The sequence below is a fragment of the Nesoenas mayeri genome (genome assembly GCF_963082525.1).
Source record: "Nesoenas mayeri genome assembly, chromosome: 27".
Lineage (NCBI taxonomy): Eukaryota > Metazoa > Chordata > Aves > Columbiformes > Columbidae > Nesoenas > Nesoenas mayeri.
Window position 1 is genome coordinate 2,465,986 of NC_137555.1, and position 16,556 is coordinate 2,482,541.

Consider the following 16,556-nt stretch of genomic DNA (forward strand, 5'->3'; position numbering starts at 1 on the left):
TACCTCTGTCAAACAGCTGTGTTTGCAACAAAAACCCATGTTGCTTTAAATCCTTTTTCTGCTCTTTTTTCTCTCGGCCTCAGGAGCAGCAAAGGATCCTGGAACTGGGGATCACAGGTCCTGAAGGGCACGTGTTGAGCAGACCCGAAGAGGTGAGGACTTTACTGCCTCTGCATTTACACCCCCAGTTTATAAGATTTCTGTGTTGCCATCAGGTACCTTCATATTGGGATGAATGTGGCCAGAAACACAATTTCATCCTGGCTGTAAAGGTTATTGCTGCATGGGAAGAGGATAACATGCTTCTAGGAACTAACTAGTGACTAGTCCCTTCTAGAAACTAACCGCTATGAGTACTTATGAGGAACTGAGAAGCCCCCTCATCTTCTGTACTGGAGAAGGAGACATCTCCAGAGAGTAATTAACCCAGCCTAAGATGTGATTCACCCTCTGGTAAAGCTCATCTCTTTCAGTTGATTGAGTTGGTCTATCAAGTCTCTACCCAAATATCAGATATCTAAAGTGAACCTTAACATTTTGCTTTTCTGGTTGGTTCCCACTGAATTCTTCATTTCCAGTCTTTCAGTGTCTCTACGCTGGACATCTCGCTATGGCATTCTGGCTTCCAGAAGTCCATCCGTTATGTACAAGCCGTTCTTTTTGTTCCAACAAGGAAGATATCGGGGCTTTGCTGACTGCCAGATGTGGCAGCTGGGGGTGTGAGATCATCCACACGTGCTCCTCGCGCTCCCTCTCTGTTTCTTCCCCTTGCTTCAGACAAGCAGCATCCAGAGACATTTCAGTAGGAACATAAATCACTCAGTTGCTTAATGCAGAAGGGGAAAACAAAACGCTTGACTTGGGCAGTGTGTGAATCCTCGCAGAGTTTGTGTTTGGCTCCGGGAGCTGGGATTTTGTGCTTCCTGCACGTTGTGAGCAAACACTTGCACTGAGCTTTCCGCCCACTCACTCCTGCATTTTTGGGTTTGTTTTACATATTTTTTGGCTTGCGTCAGGAGAAACGGGAACAGATGCCGACACGACACTTGGGGCTCATCTGTGGAGCACCCCTAAACTTCTGTTGACTTCAAAGGAAGGCTGCTCCTTAAATTGAAGGGTCTGGCCATCAAACTGGCCAAGTCTTGTCTGGCTACTTCAAAGCTCATCCTTAGCGCAGCAGCAGCTTTAAAGCGTGAACTCCGTGGCTCCCTGGCTTGGGTGGTTTGTTACATCTGTGCGGAAATGTGTTCTTTCTCAATACAGCAAGGAAGGCTGCGTGAGGACACGTGCCTGGCTCAAATGGGGACCAGTAAAGCCTTTTCCCAGCGTCGCTGGGCAGCTCTGTGCAGCTGAACTCAGCTGCGCCGTCTGCCCCAGGCGGAAGCGTTTGGTCCAAAATTTTCCTCCCCGAAAGTCATAGGAAACAGAGCAGGAAACGATGTCATCTGGTTCCCTCCCCTTATCTCCAATGTGGGTGTAACTTAGTGTTTTTAAACACACACAACTCCCTTGGAGCTGGCAGGTGACAAAGGCCAGATTCCGAGGGGGCAGCAGATCCGCAATTCCTGTTGAGTTCAGTAGGAGTGGACGTTTCTTGGTGTCCCTCTGGGGTGCTGTTAACACTAAAACTGGCTTTTCACACAGCCCCTTACAGAGTGTACAACCTGCCCTAAGGACTTAGGATGATTGTCATCTTACTGAAGAGCTGCTTAATTCAGACCTCTGTCTACAACAGACTAGCAGGAGTTGTTGAGCAAGGCTAAATCAAAGCTCCCACTCAATTCAGTGAGACTTGCCTCAGAGCGGAGCATTCAGGGTCTGGCCGTCTGCGTTTGTGTCTTGCTCGGAGCATCCACATCTTCTCAGTTCCCAGGCGGAGCAGGAGGGATGAATTTCACCGCTGACTCATGGCTTTAACTCGTTAACCTCAAGAACCTGGGCTAAGCCAAGGTGATGGTATTCAGCATGTTGTTCCGGCCAGCAAAGGGATCCTTAATTAAGGCACCACCATCCCAGGTCAGCATCACCCATCACTTTCTGGAAGACTCCCCCTCATAGCTCAGATGATTCTGCGATGACTTTTCAGAGCAATCCATCACTTTTTGTTTTTCTTGTAGCCACAAAAACGCCAAAAGCAAGAGCAGTCCAAGTGCTCCAGGAAATGTCTGTCTTTCTTTTTTCCAATAGAACTGCTGTGCTAGGGCTTCCAGTGCGTACTGGTAATTGCAAACATTCCCCTTTGGACTAGTCGTTGGGTTATTGTTATGTGCCTGTCACCATAGCATCTGGGCACAAGGCAGGAATTCAGCAGCCTTGTGCAGAAAATCATCTCCTCCTGCTTAGCAGTTGCTCAAATGTGTTTTGGTCAAAAATATGGTGGTGTGTGTTGTTTTATCCCTGCTTTGCAAGTGGGAAACCTCAGGTCCAGCGTGGTAGGCACCGTGAGCATTGCCCTGTTGTTTTATCTGTCATCTGGACGGCTTTGCTAAAGATGTGTGATCTGCAAAAGTCTGCAGTGATGATGTTCATTCTAAGGCTGTAAAGTGACCCTTGGTCTTGCTGAGGTTCTCTCTCCACGCATGCAACAAAAAGTAGTTGATTTATGGGGTGGTTCACACTCTGTCAGATCCCAAGCCAGATGTTGTAGTGGAGGGTACAATTTAGGAGGCTGCTTTGCAAACGTGGCTTACCAGAGTATGTGGCTTCAGCATCTCTCTTGTGCGTGGGCTGGGACATGAATAGTTTTGTTGAGTCAACGTTTAGTTGGTTATTTTTGTCTGGGTTAAAGAAGGGGCTTAATCACTCTGACCTTGAGCACCTGGGCTGTTATTTCAGAACGTAGTCTACTTGCAGAGAAACTTTGAAGCAGCCTGGGAGAAAACATAGTAATGAGAGGAGACTGCAGCTCGATGGTGTTTTAATTATCGTGATTACACTGTACATTTTTCTGGCTCACAACCAGAGAGGGGGAAAGTCTCTCCTGTTGTCCCTGCACAGCCTGTTTTGCTGTGACCCTCCAAAGGTGAACGGGATGCGCTGCCACACTGGGATGTTACTGTACTAACCTGCCGCTGACTTTATTTCTCAGGTGGAGGCAGAGGCTGTGAACCGGGCAATAACCATCGCCAACCAAACCAACTGCCCCCTTTATATCACCAAGGTGATGAGCAAAAGTGCCGCTGATGTCATTGCTCAAGCCAGGAAAAAGGGTAAGTTATTTCCCTTGGATAGCAGCACCCTATTAGCTCATGCAGTTCAACTCCTTGCCAGCATAAGCTTCATCTCTACAGAAAGGGTTTCTTTTTCCAGTGTTATTGTCCAGGCTCTTTCTTAAAACGTCCCAAGCAACTGCTTGTGTCTCATCTCCCACAGACAAGTATTCAGGGGTCGTATCAGTGCCAGAAGATGTTTCTTCTGTTCGACCTAGATCCTCTTTCTCCCCACTCATCCTACCGCATTAAACCACGTGCCTTCATGTTATCACAGAGTGATTCCATGCTGTCTCCATTTAATTAATCTGAGGCCTGTGAGGGAACTGAGCTGCTCTCAGAGATGTGGTAGCTTCTCCCAAGTCCTCACCATGCTGTCTTGCCCCCAAGGAGCAAGGGTTACAAGCGCCTGGCTCCCTGCTTTATTCTGTGACTAAACCCTTCATTTCTATTTAAAGCAGTTCTGGGTGGGTGAATAAGCAGGAAGGATGATTTTCCTCCTTCTTTGCTCAGAAAAGTTGGATTTAATTCTATGCAGTCTAAATAAACCTGAATGGATATACAAATGACATCACTTTCCATCTGGGTGTTTGGTGTGAGAAGAGCTGATTTCCTACCGCAGCAAACAGATTTGTGTGTGTGTATTGGCTCAGAAGTGTTTTGGTCCCATGATTCTTGTTAAATGAGTTCAGAGTTGGTGAGGAGCACTGATTTCCAAGGCATCTCTTCCTGTTCGTGGTATGGAAGCAGCTCAAGCTGTTTGGGATGAACCTTCCTCTCCTTGTTCTGTTAGTGGAGGCAATGCTGACATGGGATGTGTTGACATGCAGAATTGGCTGTGTGTTGCATTACCCCAGAAAACAACTTGATATGGCTGTGCAACTCAATCCTACAAGCCAGGGAAGCATCTCTGCCTTTTTCTAGGTGAAGTACTGGAGACACGCACACCACAGAGATGCAACAGCAAGAAAACCACCTTCTTGCCACGCTTGCTGACCCTTTGACCACTAGCTGGCAAGTAGACAGGAGCATTGGGACGAGGGATCATACACTTACATTGCAGGAGCTATAAAACACACCCCGACTTGGCTGGATGTTACTCTTGATTGTCCCAAGTGAATGATCCACAGAACTCACTTTACCGGGCCTCCTGAGTGAACCAGCATACACAGTTTTCATTCAGATTGCGTTTTCTCCTTATAAGGAGAATTTGGGGTATAAACGGCATGCCGTTCTCTGTTCCTTAATTTAAATAATTCAATTTAAATGATGTGCAGTTACCCAACTGGGTAACCCAGGAGGGCCACACACATTAGTCTTGCCCTCCCAAGCAACAGAGGAAACACAACTCAAGACTATCCAAGGCAAAAACAAACCAGAATTGATTTGCTAAATGGAAAAGAACGAATGTTATTTAAAGCCAGATGTTCCCAGTGGCATTTGTATGGAGGAGATTCCCTGCAGACTCTGTCGCTGGCAGATTGGGGAGCTCAAACAATCCTCCCAATGTATTGGCCCACAACAGGCCTCCCATTAATAGCCAGCGTGTGTTTTGCCTTGTTCTGATTTCATAACCCTATTTGTGGCAAGTGATGTCAGCCGGCCGCTTCCTCTGCTGCTGGATCCCCCCACAAAGGCTGTTCCTACACCCAGTGTGTTCCTACACCTTCCAGTGTGGTCCTGGAAGCAGTGTGAACCCAGTTAATGCGTCGTTCTGCCTCAGCTAATGCATCTTTCCCAGCTCCCTGAGAGCCTATACACCTAACAGTAGCTCAAATAATAGCCTTTGTATTGTAATCTGCATGGTGAGGTGCGTAAGACCCTCTGACCACTTCTGGCATCGCCTTTGCCACTCTTTTCTGATCGAAGCGTTCAGGGTTAATATTTTAACTACCCACGTGTTTTGCAGGCAGATACAAATACATGAAGTGTCTGGGCTCGGGAACCAGATGGATAGGCCCAGAGATTTCGGGAAGGTTGCATTTGGTGAGCAGATCTGTGGGGCTACCGGCTTGCGCCGCTTTTGAAGTCGCAGCGTCTTGCATCTGCTTGGTGTGCAGATGTTGCTGGTGCATTCCAGCTTGCGAAGTATCGTGGCCTTAAGGATCTGCTGTTCCTTCATGTGGTTCCAAAAACGTTAATGAGGAGGAAGGATGCACTGGTGGTTGGTACGCTGGACGGAGAGGCACAAGATCCAGTTTAATTTCCTAGTTCTGCCACAGATTTGCTGTGTACCCTTGGGGGAATCACTGCATTTGTCAACCAGGTCTGTGATGGGCTTTTCTGTTGGCAGGAAACTTTCCTGATCGGAGCTTTTTCTTCTCTGCTCCAAGAAACCCAGCCTTGTTAGATCTTTAATACATACACATCTATAAAAATATTGCAGGTGCTATTTTTTTTCATTCTTTTTCTTCCACATCCCTTCTGGGTCAGAATGGATCTCCTCACACTCTTACAGTTCCCATCACCATCTTTCCTAAGGTTCTTGGATTTGTCTGTGTCCCTGTCCTGTAGGCACCGTGGTGTATGGAGAGCCCATCACAGCCAGCTTGGGTACCGATGGATCTCACTACTGGAGCAAGAACTGGGCCAAGGCAGCAGCTTTTGTTACTTCCCCACCACTGAGTCCTGACCCAACCACTCCTGATTTTCTCAACTCGCTACTGGCCTGGTGAGTAGAGCTCTGTGTTCATACACCGTGTGCTTTATCATGAGACAAGTGGGTGATTAATAGCTGGTTTTGCCAGCAAGCAAAAGGCTGTTTTACCTTTAGGAGTGAACCTGGGACAATAAAATATCTTCAATACTTATCATTGTCTTTTCCAGTGGAGACCTCCAAGTTACTGGCAGTGGCCACTGCACCTTCAACACTGCTCAGAAAGCTGTTGGGAAGGACAACTTCACCCTCATCCCTGAAGGAACCAATGGGACTGAAGAGAGGATGTCCATCATCTGGGATAAGGCTGTGGTATGTCACTTATGTCCTAGGCTCAGGCTGCAACTAGACATTCAGAGCTGAAGGAGCTGCAGCTTTATATTATCATTTCCTCCCAGACACTTGTTATGGTCTTTCCAGTTGAGGTTTTTGCCCCTGCAGAGATCATTTGGAATCCTCTGTGCTGTCAGCTCTTTGCAGTTTGAAGTATTCCCCACCTGGCTAATGCAGTGACACCTTTTGTCTTTCCGCAGGTGACTGGCAAGATGGATGAGAACCAGTTTGTGGCCGTGACCAGCACAAACGCAGCCAAAATCTTCAACCTGTACCCGCGGAAGGGCCGTATTGCGGTGGGCTCGGATGCTGATCTGGTTATCTGGGATCCCGACAGCGTCAAGACAATCTCTGCCAAGACTCATAACATAGTAAGGATATTTTCTACAATGTGAGCTCTGCTGCTCATTTCCTTCTGTCTTCCTGTAACGCCAGATTGTGCTGCCAAGAACTAGAGCTCATGACAACTCAGGGCTTTGTTTTCTCCATGCCCCAAGCCCTCTCTGTCTTACACCCAGTACAGCTCTGTTGTGTGAGCACAAGGGAAGACGACTGAGTCCAAATCTGAAATCACATGAATCCCCAGAGACTCCCCTTGGAGCAGAGAGATTGTCTGCTCTTTCTGAGCGTTGGATGTTTGAATCTGAGCGCACAGAAAGCTCTTTAAGTCCTCTAAAATACCAAAAGGCCTCTTATCACAGTGTGTCGTTTATGACCATCTGGCTCGCTAGCAGTGGGAATGTGAACTCCCCCTTTTCTAGTTGGGGTCAGTGAAGCTCATCAGCTCGTGGACACCTTGGAGATCTGATCCAGATCTACTAGTCTGAGTGGATTTACACCGCGTACCGATCTGGCACGTGTGTGTGGAGTCAGACGTGATTTTACTGGTGATCATCCCAATGTTAGCTGGCACAGGGAAGCATAAGGCAGCACCCAGACTAACCAAACCTTCCTCCTGTTTCTTTGTGGTGGCACCATTAGGGACATTGTTAACCCATGTCCTACAGCTGTGTCCCGTATCTTACACCTGGCTCCTCCAGTGAAAAATCTGTCCCACCGCGTGGGAAACTGCAGAACGGTCCCAGTGCAAAGGGCTGGTTGGAGTCTCTCTGTGACATTTGAGCGCTGTCTCAGAGAAAGCAACCACTGTTTGCATTTGTTGATGACTTATTTCACTGCTGGCGATGAACCTATGGAATGTTTCCCTGGAAAAAACTCCTTGTTCTTTTTTTCCGTGAATGCTTCCATTCACTCTGGAGCTGAAGGAGCAACATTTTCTTCCACGCTTGGATCCCTGGGCACATTCACAAAGAAACTTTTTTGAAAGGTTTGGTTCACTTCCCCGTGATTTCACTCTGTGTCAGAATTGGTCACAGATGGCCTGGATTCATCCTGCCTCTGCTTGGATGTCCAACAGAGGCGTCCGGACTCAGAAGTCTGGATCAATCGCTTCAATCACCGTAGAGGAGCTTCCAGACACATCACACCTCCAATCTGGAAAGGAATGACTTAGAGCAGGGACCCAGGGTTGTACCACTGTTAGGTGCTGAATTTGGTGGTCTGAACCTCGGTTTGTGCTCATGAGCGTCTCAAAGGGCTGAAAGCAGCTTGCTGGATTGAGTATTTGACACTTATTGCCATTTAATGGCTGTTGTCGCTAGGAAATTAATTGGACTCTAAATTTCCTCATGGATACGAGTGATGCCTTTAGAGCCAAGGCATCCTGGTTCGGTCAAGTAGAAGACAAAAGCCCCTTTGAAAGTCAGGCAGAACAGTTGCTGCGACACAGGGAGACGTAGTGATTATGTGGCATCAGATGATCGTTACATTTTTAAATGCTAGAGCAACATACGGATGTTTTTCCAAGAATTCACACTGCTCTTGCCACTGTCTGGCAAGGAAACATGAGGAGCTGGAAAGGGAGATGATGTTGTTCTTGGAACCAACCTAATTCACAGGCTTCTAAACCAGCCTCCTTCTTTGCCCCCATGGCTCTTTTTCGGACTGGACCCAGTTCAGTGTTGGTTGAACCGCCGTTCTAGCTAATTGTACATCTGCAGTCAAGCCTACCCATACTTATAACACACTTCAGGAGCAAACTCTGTTATTAACTCAGTAAAAAAGACTTGGATTTGTCTCAGAGATGGTCACTAGAGTAACAGTCCCCAAATAACATGGTTGTAGTGCCTCTTGTTTCAGGAGGTTTCATGGGTGGGACGTTTCTCAGTAATTCCTTTAAAACTTGTCTTTTTTCCATGGTGTAATGTTTCCAATCCTGTTAATTGAGGATGAGCAATCCCATTAAGAGTAAAACAAGATTGCCCTGGTCCCTCACCCATCAACCAAAACACTGCTTTGAAATACAGCTTTCCAAAATTAACATTACTTTTAGTATGAAACTCATTTAAAACTTCATTTGGCTCTTAAATCCCCCACAATTCAGAAGAGAGAAAGGTGCCTAAATGCATTCAAGCAGGTAGGCTTTGAGATATTCTCATTTGAAGCTGTATTTCCTCAAATGCTCAATAAATTTAGGCTGATAGTAAAGACCAGCCTTTCTATTAAACCACAGCATATACAATGCAGGTAAACGCTGTCGGGTTTATTTCCATCTGACCTGAAAACTTTGGCAATTAGCAAAAGCTAATGAACGCCCAGCAGGCATTGCTGGGATGAACATATTTGCTTCACCTTGTCTTTTTGTTTGTCGTAGTCTCTGGAGTACAATATCTTTGAAGGCATGGAGTGCCGTGGGTCCCCGCTGGTGGTGATCAGCCAGGGCAAGATCGTGCTGGAGGACGGGAATCTGCACGTCACCGAGGGATCCGGACGGTATATCCCCAGGAAACCCTTCCCTGACTTCGTTTACAAGCGCATCAAAGCGAGGAGCAGGGTGGGTACAAACGGCTGGACGCGCATTTGTTCTCCGACTGAACGTCCCGAGTTAAAGCGGGTGGAAAACAGATGCTGTCCCCTGGCTCGCAAACACACACTTCTGCAGCAGAAAGCGTTCCCTGGATAGGAGCCGTAGTTATCTCATTCCTCTTTCATTTTTGCTCGTCACTTGAGTCATGCCGGGAATATGCTTTGGCTTGAGCTTGGATTTTCTGCAAATTTTGGTTTTCTGTGTTTTGGGACATCTAGACCAGGGTCTATCCAGTTTGGACATGAGTCAATCTGCGAATAACCCAGCAGGCTTCTCCTGTCACAGGAGTACCAAGAAGAGTTATTGATAGCATTTATATAGCAAACCTTTCAGCAGCAGTTTAGATTTCTCATTTATTGTTCTAGAATGCATTATGCTGCTTTTCCTTCTGTCAGATGTGATCAGATGCTCTTGTCTGGTGACTGGTGAGTCACAGGCACAGCCTACGGACTGCTGAAAAGTGAGAATTTCCTATTTATAAGAGGCTAAATTAGTTGGGAAAGTGTTTTTGTACAATACACCCATGCAGAGCAGAAACTGCCTTTTGATATGACTTCAGTTGGTAAAAACTGATGGAGATGACACTGAACTCTGCTGCAACTGAGTTGCTGAGACTTTAAGAAGTCTATTTCTAGAAGTCACACTTCTGAGAAGAAAAGCATCTTCATGTTTGAAGTGCTGCCTTCTCCCAGATAAAAACAGAGCTGTGTTGGTTCTGCTGGCCACAGGTAATCTTCACATTCCTTGCAAATGCTCTTCCCTTAATTATTCTTTTGAAGGAATTGCAAGCTATCAAAATTACAGCCTCAAATAATTCAGGACCGTGGAGGACAGATCTGTGGTTTCTGTTACGTTCTGGTGTTAACACAGAAATAGGTCTGACCTATAAATCCAATTGGGCAGCATCTCAACTGGAATAATTGCATTTAAGCCAGCCCGAAGCTCCCAAGCTGGCGCTGTGAAGCTCGCCAGGCTCCTCTTTAAGTAGCCCTACCTCTGTCTTGGTGCTGTTTTGCTTTTTGGGGCTGAGTAATAAGTTTATTTGAGAGTTGCCAGGCGTCTACAACAAGTGGGTTGAGCTCATTAAAGGACAGAACTCATGGTGCAAGGGTCAAACCGTCTGTTTTCTCCAGGCTGCTCACACCAACCAGCAAAGAGCTGGATCCGCAGCAGCCCTGGGTGTCTTTCCTTTTATCCGTGCTGCTTCAGAGAGCAGCGACTGCCCCGGGAGCAGCACAGAAATGTGTCTCTTTGGCTTAGTGACATCTGGCCAGCTGTTTTGGGCTGTTGTGAAGGCTGGTTTGACCCCGCGCGCTCCCTGTCTGTGTGTTTTGCAGCTGGCCGAGCTGCGGGGTGTCCCTCGAGGCCTCTACGACGGACCCGTCTGCGAAGTGTCAGTGACACCCAAGACCGTCACACCAGCATCTTCAGCTAAGACATCTCCTGCCAAACAGCAGGCGCCACCCGTGAGGAACCTGCACCAGTCTGGCTTCAGCTTGTCTGGTACGCATTTTGACGGGGCTAAATTATTTGAAATCACGTCTTGTTTATGCTGCCATGCTCTGAATTAATCCTGCTGAAATTGCAAGGCAATGAGAGAGACTGTGGTGCGTATTTTAGCTCGGAGCTTATCCATTTAGAAAGGAAGAAGAGCAGGATAGGAGCTGTCACACAGCCCTCGGCCGGGTGTGTGCAGAGGGCAGCTGGCACCAGCTTCAGCAGAGCTTTGCCAGCTCAGCCCAGCTGTGGCTCTGGTATGCGGCAGATTTGATTTCTCAGCGTGCCATTTCAGTGCACTAGAACTAGAAAAGAAGGATAAAAAAGAATCGCTAAGGGAAAACCATTCAGCCAGCTGCTATCTGCACAGGGCTGGGTGGCTCAGATGTTCCGAGCTATTCATGCAGAACAGGTTTCAGCAGAATTAAAGCGCTGTAGAGGGCACTGAGGCCTTTTCCTCCCAAGATGCTGCGTTTTGATGCACACCATTAAGCCTGGCCTAAGAGGACTCCATGGGTTTCAGTGCAGCCATCCTTCCTGACTCACTCACATCAAACTCTCGGTGCGTGGGGCGGACCTGACGTTGCTTTTCCTTCCCGCAGGGGCACAGATCGATGACAACATCCCCCGCCGCACGACCCAGCGCATCGTGGCGCCGCCGGGCGGACGTGCCAACATCACCAGCTTGGGCTAAGGACCGACCCCTTCTGTGCCCGCCTAGCGGACCGGGGGACGGGGGCACCGGGAGACCCTTTATTGATTCTTTTAGAGCCTGTGACAGTTACTGCGGGCAACCAGTGAGGGGGGGCTGAAGTAAGGCGCCTCTTTCAGTCCCCTCAGATTCCCTCCTCATCTTCACCAACCCCTCTCACTTTTCCCCCCCCTCAGCCACTACACATTTAAGGAAATAAACCCCGTTTTGACACCTCTGACACGCAAAAGTAAATGTAAAGAGGATGTTTGAGATATGTGGCCTCTGTCCCATTCAGCATCTTTCTTTTAATAAAGGAAGGACAAAGTGAATTTCCCGGGAGCTGCCTTTAAGACACACACACACAAAAAAAAAAGGAATAAAGAAATAATAAATGTTTAAAATAGCTTTTTTTTTTAAATTTTAAATGTCAAGCAGAAGAGTAGTTCAAGGGTTTAAAACTGGATATTCCGTAGGGTTCTGTGTTCCAGCAGAATAGCTAGAGAAGCGCAGAGGGACACCCATCCCGGCCTGTGTGTCACCATCCCCACCGCCGCCTTTGAGGCCGCTGAGTAGCTGTGCTGCCAGGAGAGGAGCAGGACCCAGCACTAGGAGCTGACAAAGCCGCCGGGTGAGCTAGAATCCTTGGGGACTTCGGTTCTGTTGGTTTGTTTTTCCATTATTTTTTTTATTATTCCTTCTGGATTTTGCTGCAAATTAGGTCCTCGAGGAAATTTTTGGTTCTTCGCGTTTGTGTGTGTGTTTTTAATATGTTTGTATCATTGTGTTTACGAAGCCTTATCTCAGAACTGGGGGATCTCCCCGTTCTTCTCGGTCCTTCCCAAACCTCATCCAAGTGACGGACTGCTGCCCGTGTCACTGTCCCCCTGGTACTTGGGGTGTTCCTGGGTTGCATCGTTCCAGCCAGCACTTGCCACTCAACTGCAACAGGAGGTCGCGGAGCAGGTTCATAAGCTATGATCTTCACTTCACTTCACTTTACTAGGTCTTGAGCTGTTGCAAACAAAGGGCTGGAGACCAGCTGAGGAGCTGGGATGGAATCCCTTGAGAAGTTTTTTAGCAGTTAGTTTGTCTTTCATTCCTGGAGGTGGAAATCGATGAGCAGGGGGCCAAGCGCAAAGAGCAATATGTTGCTTGAAAGGTTTCTATAGCAGCCACGTTCCCCCTTTCTGGCCATCGATGAATGGTTATTTAAAACTTTATGAGAGTTTATCTTTAGCTCCCATTGAAAGGCCGATCAGTTGAGCGTGTGCCTGAGCATCTGTGGCGATTCCAGCTCAAGTCCAGATGCCCAGCTGTTGGAGCTGGGAGCCTCAGAGCAACAGGGTCAACAGCAGCTGAGAATCTCTCGTACATGGCACGAATTTCAGTCTCTCGTTCCTTCAGGAATCTGCCTTTGTGCAAATATTCGTGAGAACGCCTGGTGATTCCCCACCCTCCTCAGATTTGAGAAACCAGAGGCCACGAGTGATCTTGAAATGAATTTAGGAGCTCCAGCTTCTCCGACTGTCATTGGGATCTGGGCGTTTAAGTGTCTTCGAGGGCTGAAGGTCTTTTATCCTTTAGGCTCATTATTTTCAGGGCATGGAAAATAAACCTGTGCCATTAGGTTCCCGCTCAGCTGGAGGGCTCAATGGTCCCAAGAACTCGGCCTGTCCTTAGCGCAGAGCTTTTGCAGCCGGGGTTCTGCCCCGTGTCGCCCGCTGTCCGTACACCCTGCCACTTGGCTGCATCTTCTGCTGTCTCTTCTATTTGTACTTTGCCATGTACATCGACCTCGTTTTTCCATGTTTGTATTTTCTTAAATGGTGTTTACAGGTTCTTTTAGGGAAAAAAAAAACAACTATATGAAGGCTTTTAAGAAACAAATACCAAATTTGTTGATATGAAGTATCAATGCTGGGATTCGCAAAGGATCTGGAAGCTCTGTAGGTACCCAAACCCTCCCAGCTTCAGCACCTAATTCCTTTAGGCCCTTTTGGATACCGAAGTAAGAAAACCATTGCCATATTCATCCAAGCATTTTGCATTTAGGTTTAACTCTTGAGTCTTTTAGTTTTGCATAAAAGAGTTTGCACTTTGTTTGTTAAGTAGTCCGTGAACTTAATATATATTGCAGCTATTTGAACGAGTTGGGGAGAAAAAGAAAGAATTGCAGATCCGTTTCAATTCTCCGAAACACTTGCAGCTCTTCAGTATTCACTTAAGTCTTCCTTTTTTTTTCCTTCACTGACTCATGATGACTTTTGAGTTTTAATTTGTTCTTCAAAAGCAAAAAAAAATGACAAAAAAAGCTTTTTGCAGGCTATGTAAGCATGTTTTTTCCTGTGAGAGCTCGTCCGCTTTGTGTCTGTTTAATGAATGTCATATGTAAATGCTTAAAGAAAAAACAAGACGATGAGTTAATTAATTAACCGCAGTGACTTGAAGCTCTAAAAATAAAAAAAAGAAGTAGGATTTAATACTAGCTGGATTTAACCCTTGGATTTGTGATTGTGAACCATGAGTGGAGGAGCTGTAAGTGCTAAAGCTGATCATGTGTGTAGACAAAAAGAAGTACTGATATTTGACCATTGTCTCAATGGCAAAAAATCCCCCACCCCAACCCCAAGTCTTGTGTTTTATTCCTTAAGAACTCTGTGTTATATTACCATGGGAACTCCTAATAAAGACAAAATGTTGTTGTTTCACTAGGTGCATCTGTGTCTCAAGGCGATACGTGTTCTGTGTAACCGCGTACCGGGGCCTTCAACAGATAAAACCTGTCTGAGCTCGGATCTCGGTGCTGATGCAGGTGATGGTAGTGCCGTGTAGGAGCAAAATGCACGGGATTCCTTGGAGGACGGTGATGCTAAAGAGGATTCAATGATCCAGGCATAATTTCCTTTAGAGAAAAGCGAGCTGCTTCTCAGGGCGGTTCTCTGTTTAAAACAGTATTTGCCGAAGCAGAGACATCTGCCCAAAAACTCCTGGCTCCACATTGCTGAAGGAATGCGAGCAGAAGAAGGTAAAACTATTGGTATAGCCCTCAGCTGTCCAATGTGTTTGCACTTGGATCCTCCTAATGGTGGCACAGAATGGGAGCGAAAGTACAGCTGTAAATAGGAGCCCCGCACACGTAATGGAATGGGGAGTGTTGGAGCTGGCTGGAAAACTGCCCGTGAAGCTCGTGGTGGTGCTGGTTGGGTTTTACCGCGTGGCAGCGACACAGTGAGATGGCAGCAGATCCTGGAAGGGCTTGGGAAGGGGCAGCGTTGCTGTTGGCTGCTCAGCCTGTTGGTTGCTGCATCCCTGCATCCTCCAGAGCATCCCCCGCGTGATCTGCCCCCGAATCCCAGCACAGCTGGACTTTGCAGGTGGTTTTGCAATGATGTTGCATTCTTGTTCCCCATTTGAACCAGCCCAAAGGTTTAGGTGCTTGGTGAAATGCAATTAGCTTTCCCCACACAGCTTTAAACCTGGCACCGCCATCCAGTGGGAAGTTTGAAGAGGGTTTACTGTTCAGAAGGGGCAACAGTCATCCATTAATTAAAAGATTTCTGGTTACTGTGGGGATCCTGGCTCTGTCACCAATGACATGCAGTTATTTGGCTACTGGCAACTTAAATGAGATACTAGCATATATGCAATCAAATCCCATAGATCAGGGCTAGGGGGTCACTGTATGTAAGATTTATTAGCTTGTCCCAACAATATCACAGCAAAAGATACATTCAACCTAAAGCACTGGGGTTTAGTTAACATCTGCAGAGCATCCATTTATCTTTATTTTATCATTATTTCTTCCTCCAGTGTCTAAATTGGAAAGAGAGAAACCTCTTCCCCAGGAAATCAGTTCCAGGGACTCCGTGAACGTGGTCTGTGCTGGAACAGGCCAAAAAATAACACCTGAAGCATATAGAAGGTTTTGAGATCAGAAAGAAATAACAACCAGATCTAAACTTAACATGTACTGAGGAACGGAGCCAGCGAGAAATGTCAGGAAGATGTTCAGGTCAGTGGGGCAGTGCTGTTCTGCTGCTACACAAGAGCATATGAATATCTGTATTTTATCAACCCATTAATCCAGGTAATTCCTCACGCTGACAGCAATGAGGCGCAGCTCATGGCCCGTTAGTTATGTGCTGATTTGGTTCCACGCAAGCCTTCCGTTGACTGGTCTGCGGCCACATTTCTAAGACTCAGTATAGGTTTAATCTGACCCTAATATTGATACAAGATTAATGGCTAAAAGGCAAAGAAAGTCAATGATGAATTTGAACAGTAGCTGTCAGCTCATGAGGAGAGCTGGGGACAACGTTACCAGCTGAGGACAACGTGTCTCCATTTATTCCTTAGTGGAAGGATTTTAAAAGCCAAGGCTTCTCTGACTGAGCGCTCATTCATATCTATAACTATATTTATATATATATAAGCACATATACATGTGCCTCTGTCCAACCCAACCGGTTTTGCAGCAGACAAGGATTAATTTGCACCATTTTGCATGTCCCACAAGCTCAAACCAGCATTTCTGCAGCTTAATGCCTTCCACCATGGTAATTTGAGGGTGTCTGAGTGCACAGACCCCCAGGGCTCCTGGGCAATATGGACCCAGTTGCTTTGCACTTCAAAAGAACCCACTTGGGTCACCCTTAGTGTGCGTTACCAGAACCGCCACCATCGCATGGGTCGGGAACATGGAGTTACCCCCCTAACTAAGGTACTAAATATGACTCTAGATAGGTTGCGCATGGTAAAAATCCTGTTAATTAATACTAAGTTTAATTAACTTATATTTCCCAAGATTTATATGACTCTAAAAATTAAAGCTTTTACTACTTTTAGCTGCTTGCTCTGTCCAGATGGAAGCGTAAGAACCGCTTTTCACCCTTTTTTTATAGCACAAAAGGTGAAGGTTGAGCTCTCTGCCATTAGGTGGCAGCAGGACTCGTTTAAATGAAAAAGCCAAAGTCCCTTGAGGCACATGGATCATTTGAAGAATGATGTAGGATGTAATAAATGTAGAACATGCACAGGGCTTATGATTACTGTGACAGAGAGATGACGCATACATATAGCCTATTATATTAATATATTGGATAGTATTTCAATGTTTCAAAGATATGAATCATTTGAGTGTATTCTATTACAGTTTAAGCCTAACAAGACACCCTCCTATAATAAAATATGTCGAACTCTTTCAGCTCTTAGCCCAGGAAATCATCCAGTAGGTTTTTTTGA

At 46.5% G+C, this 16,556-nt stretch overlaps 1 protein-coding gene across 2 annotated transcripts in view; it reads left to right on the forward strand.

Annotated features, from left to right (window-relative positions):
- The window catches only part of DPYSL2 (dihydropyrimidinase like 2), a 44,944-nt gene extending 33,392 nt beyond the window's left edge, over positions 1-11,552 (forward strand). For both annotated transcript variants that reach the window (XM_080360183.1, XM_080360184.1), the window contains 8 exons: positions 84-152; positions 3,089-3,209; positions 5,724-5,880; positions 6,036-6,177; positions 6,399-6,569; positions 8,912-9,091; positions 10,462-10,627; positions 11,224-11,552. In XM_080360183.1, coding sequence (XP_080216309.1) covers positions 84-152; positions 3,089-3,209; positions 5,724-5,880; positions 6,036-6,177; positions 6,399-6,569; positions 8,912-9,091; positions 10,462-10,627; positions 11,224-11,315 — 1,098 coding nt within the window. In that variant the 3' untranslated portion in view covers positions 11,316-11,552. The remainder of the gene's footprint in view (positions 1-83; positions 153-3,088; positions 3,210-5,723; positions 5,881-6,035; positions 6,178-6,398; positions 6,570-8,911; positions 9,092-10,461; positions 10,628-11,223) is intronic.
- The last annotated feature ends 5,004 nt before the right edge of the window (positions 11,553-16,556 follow it).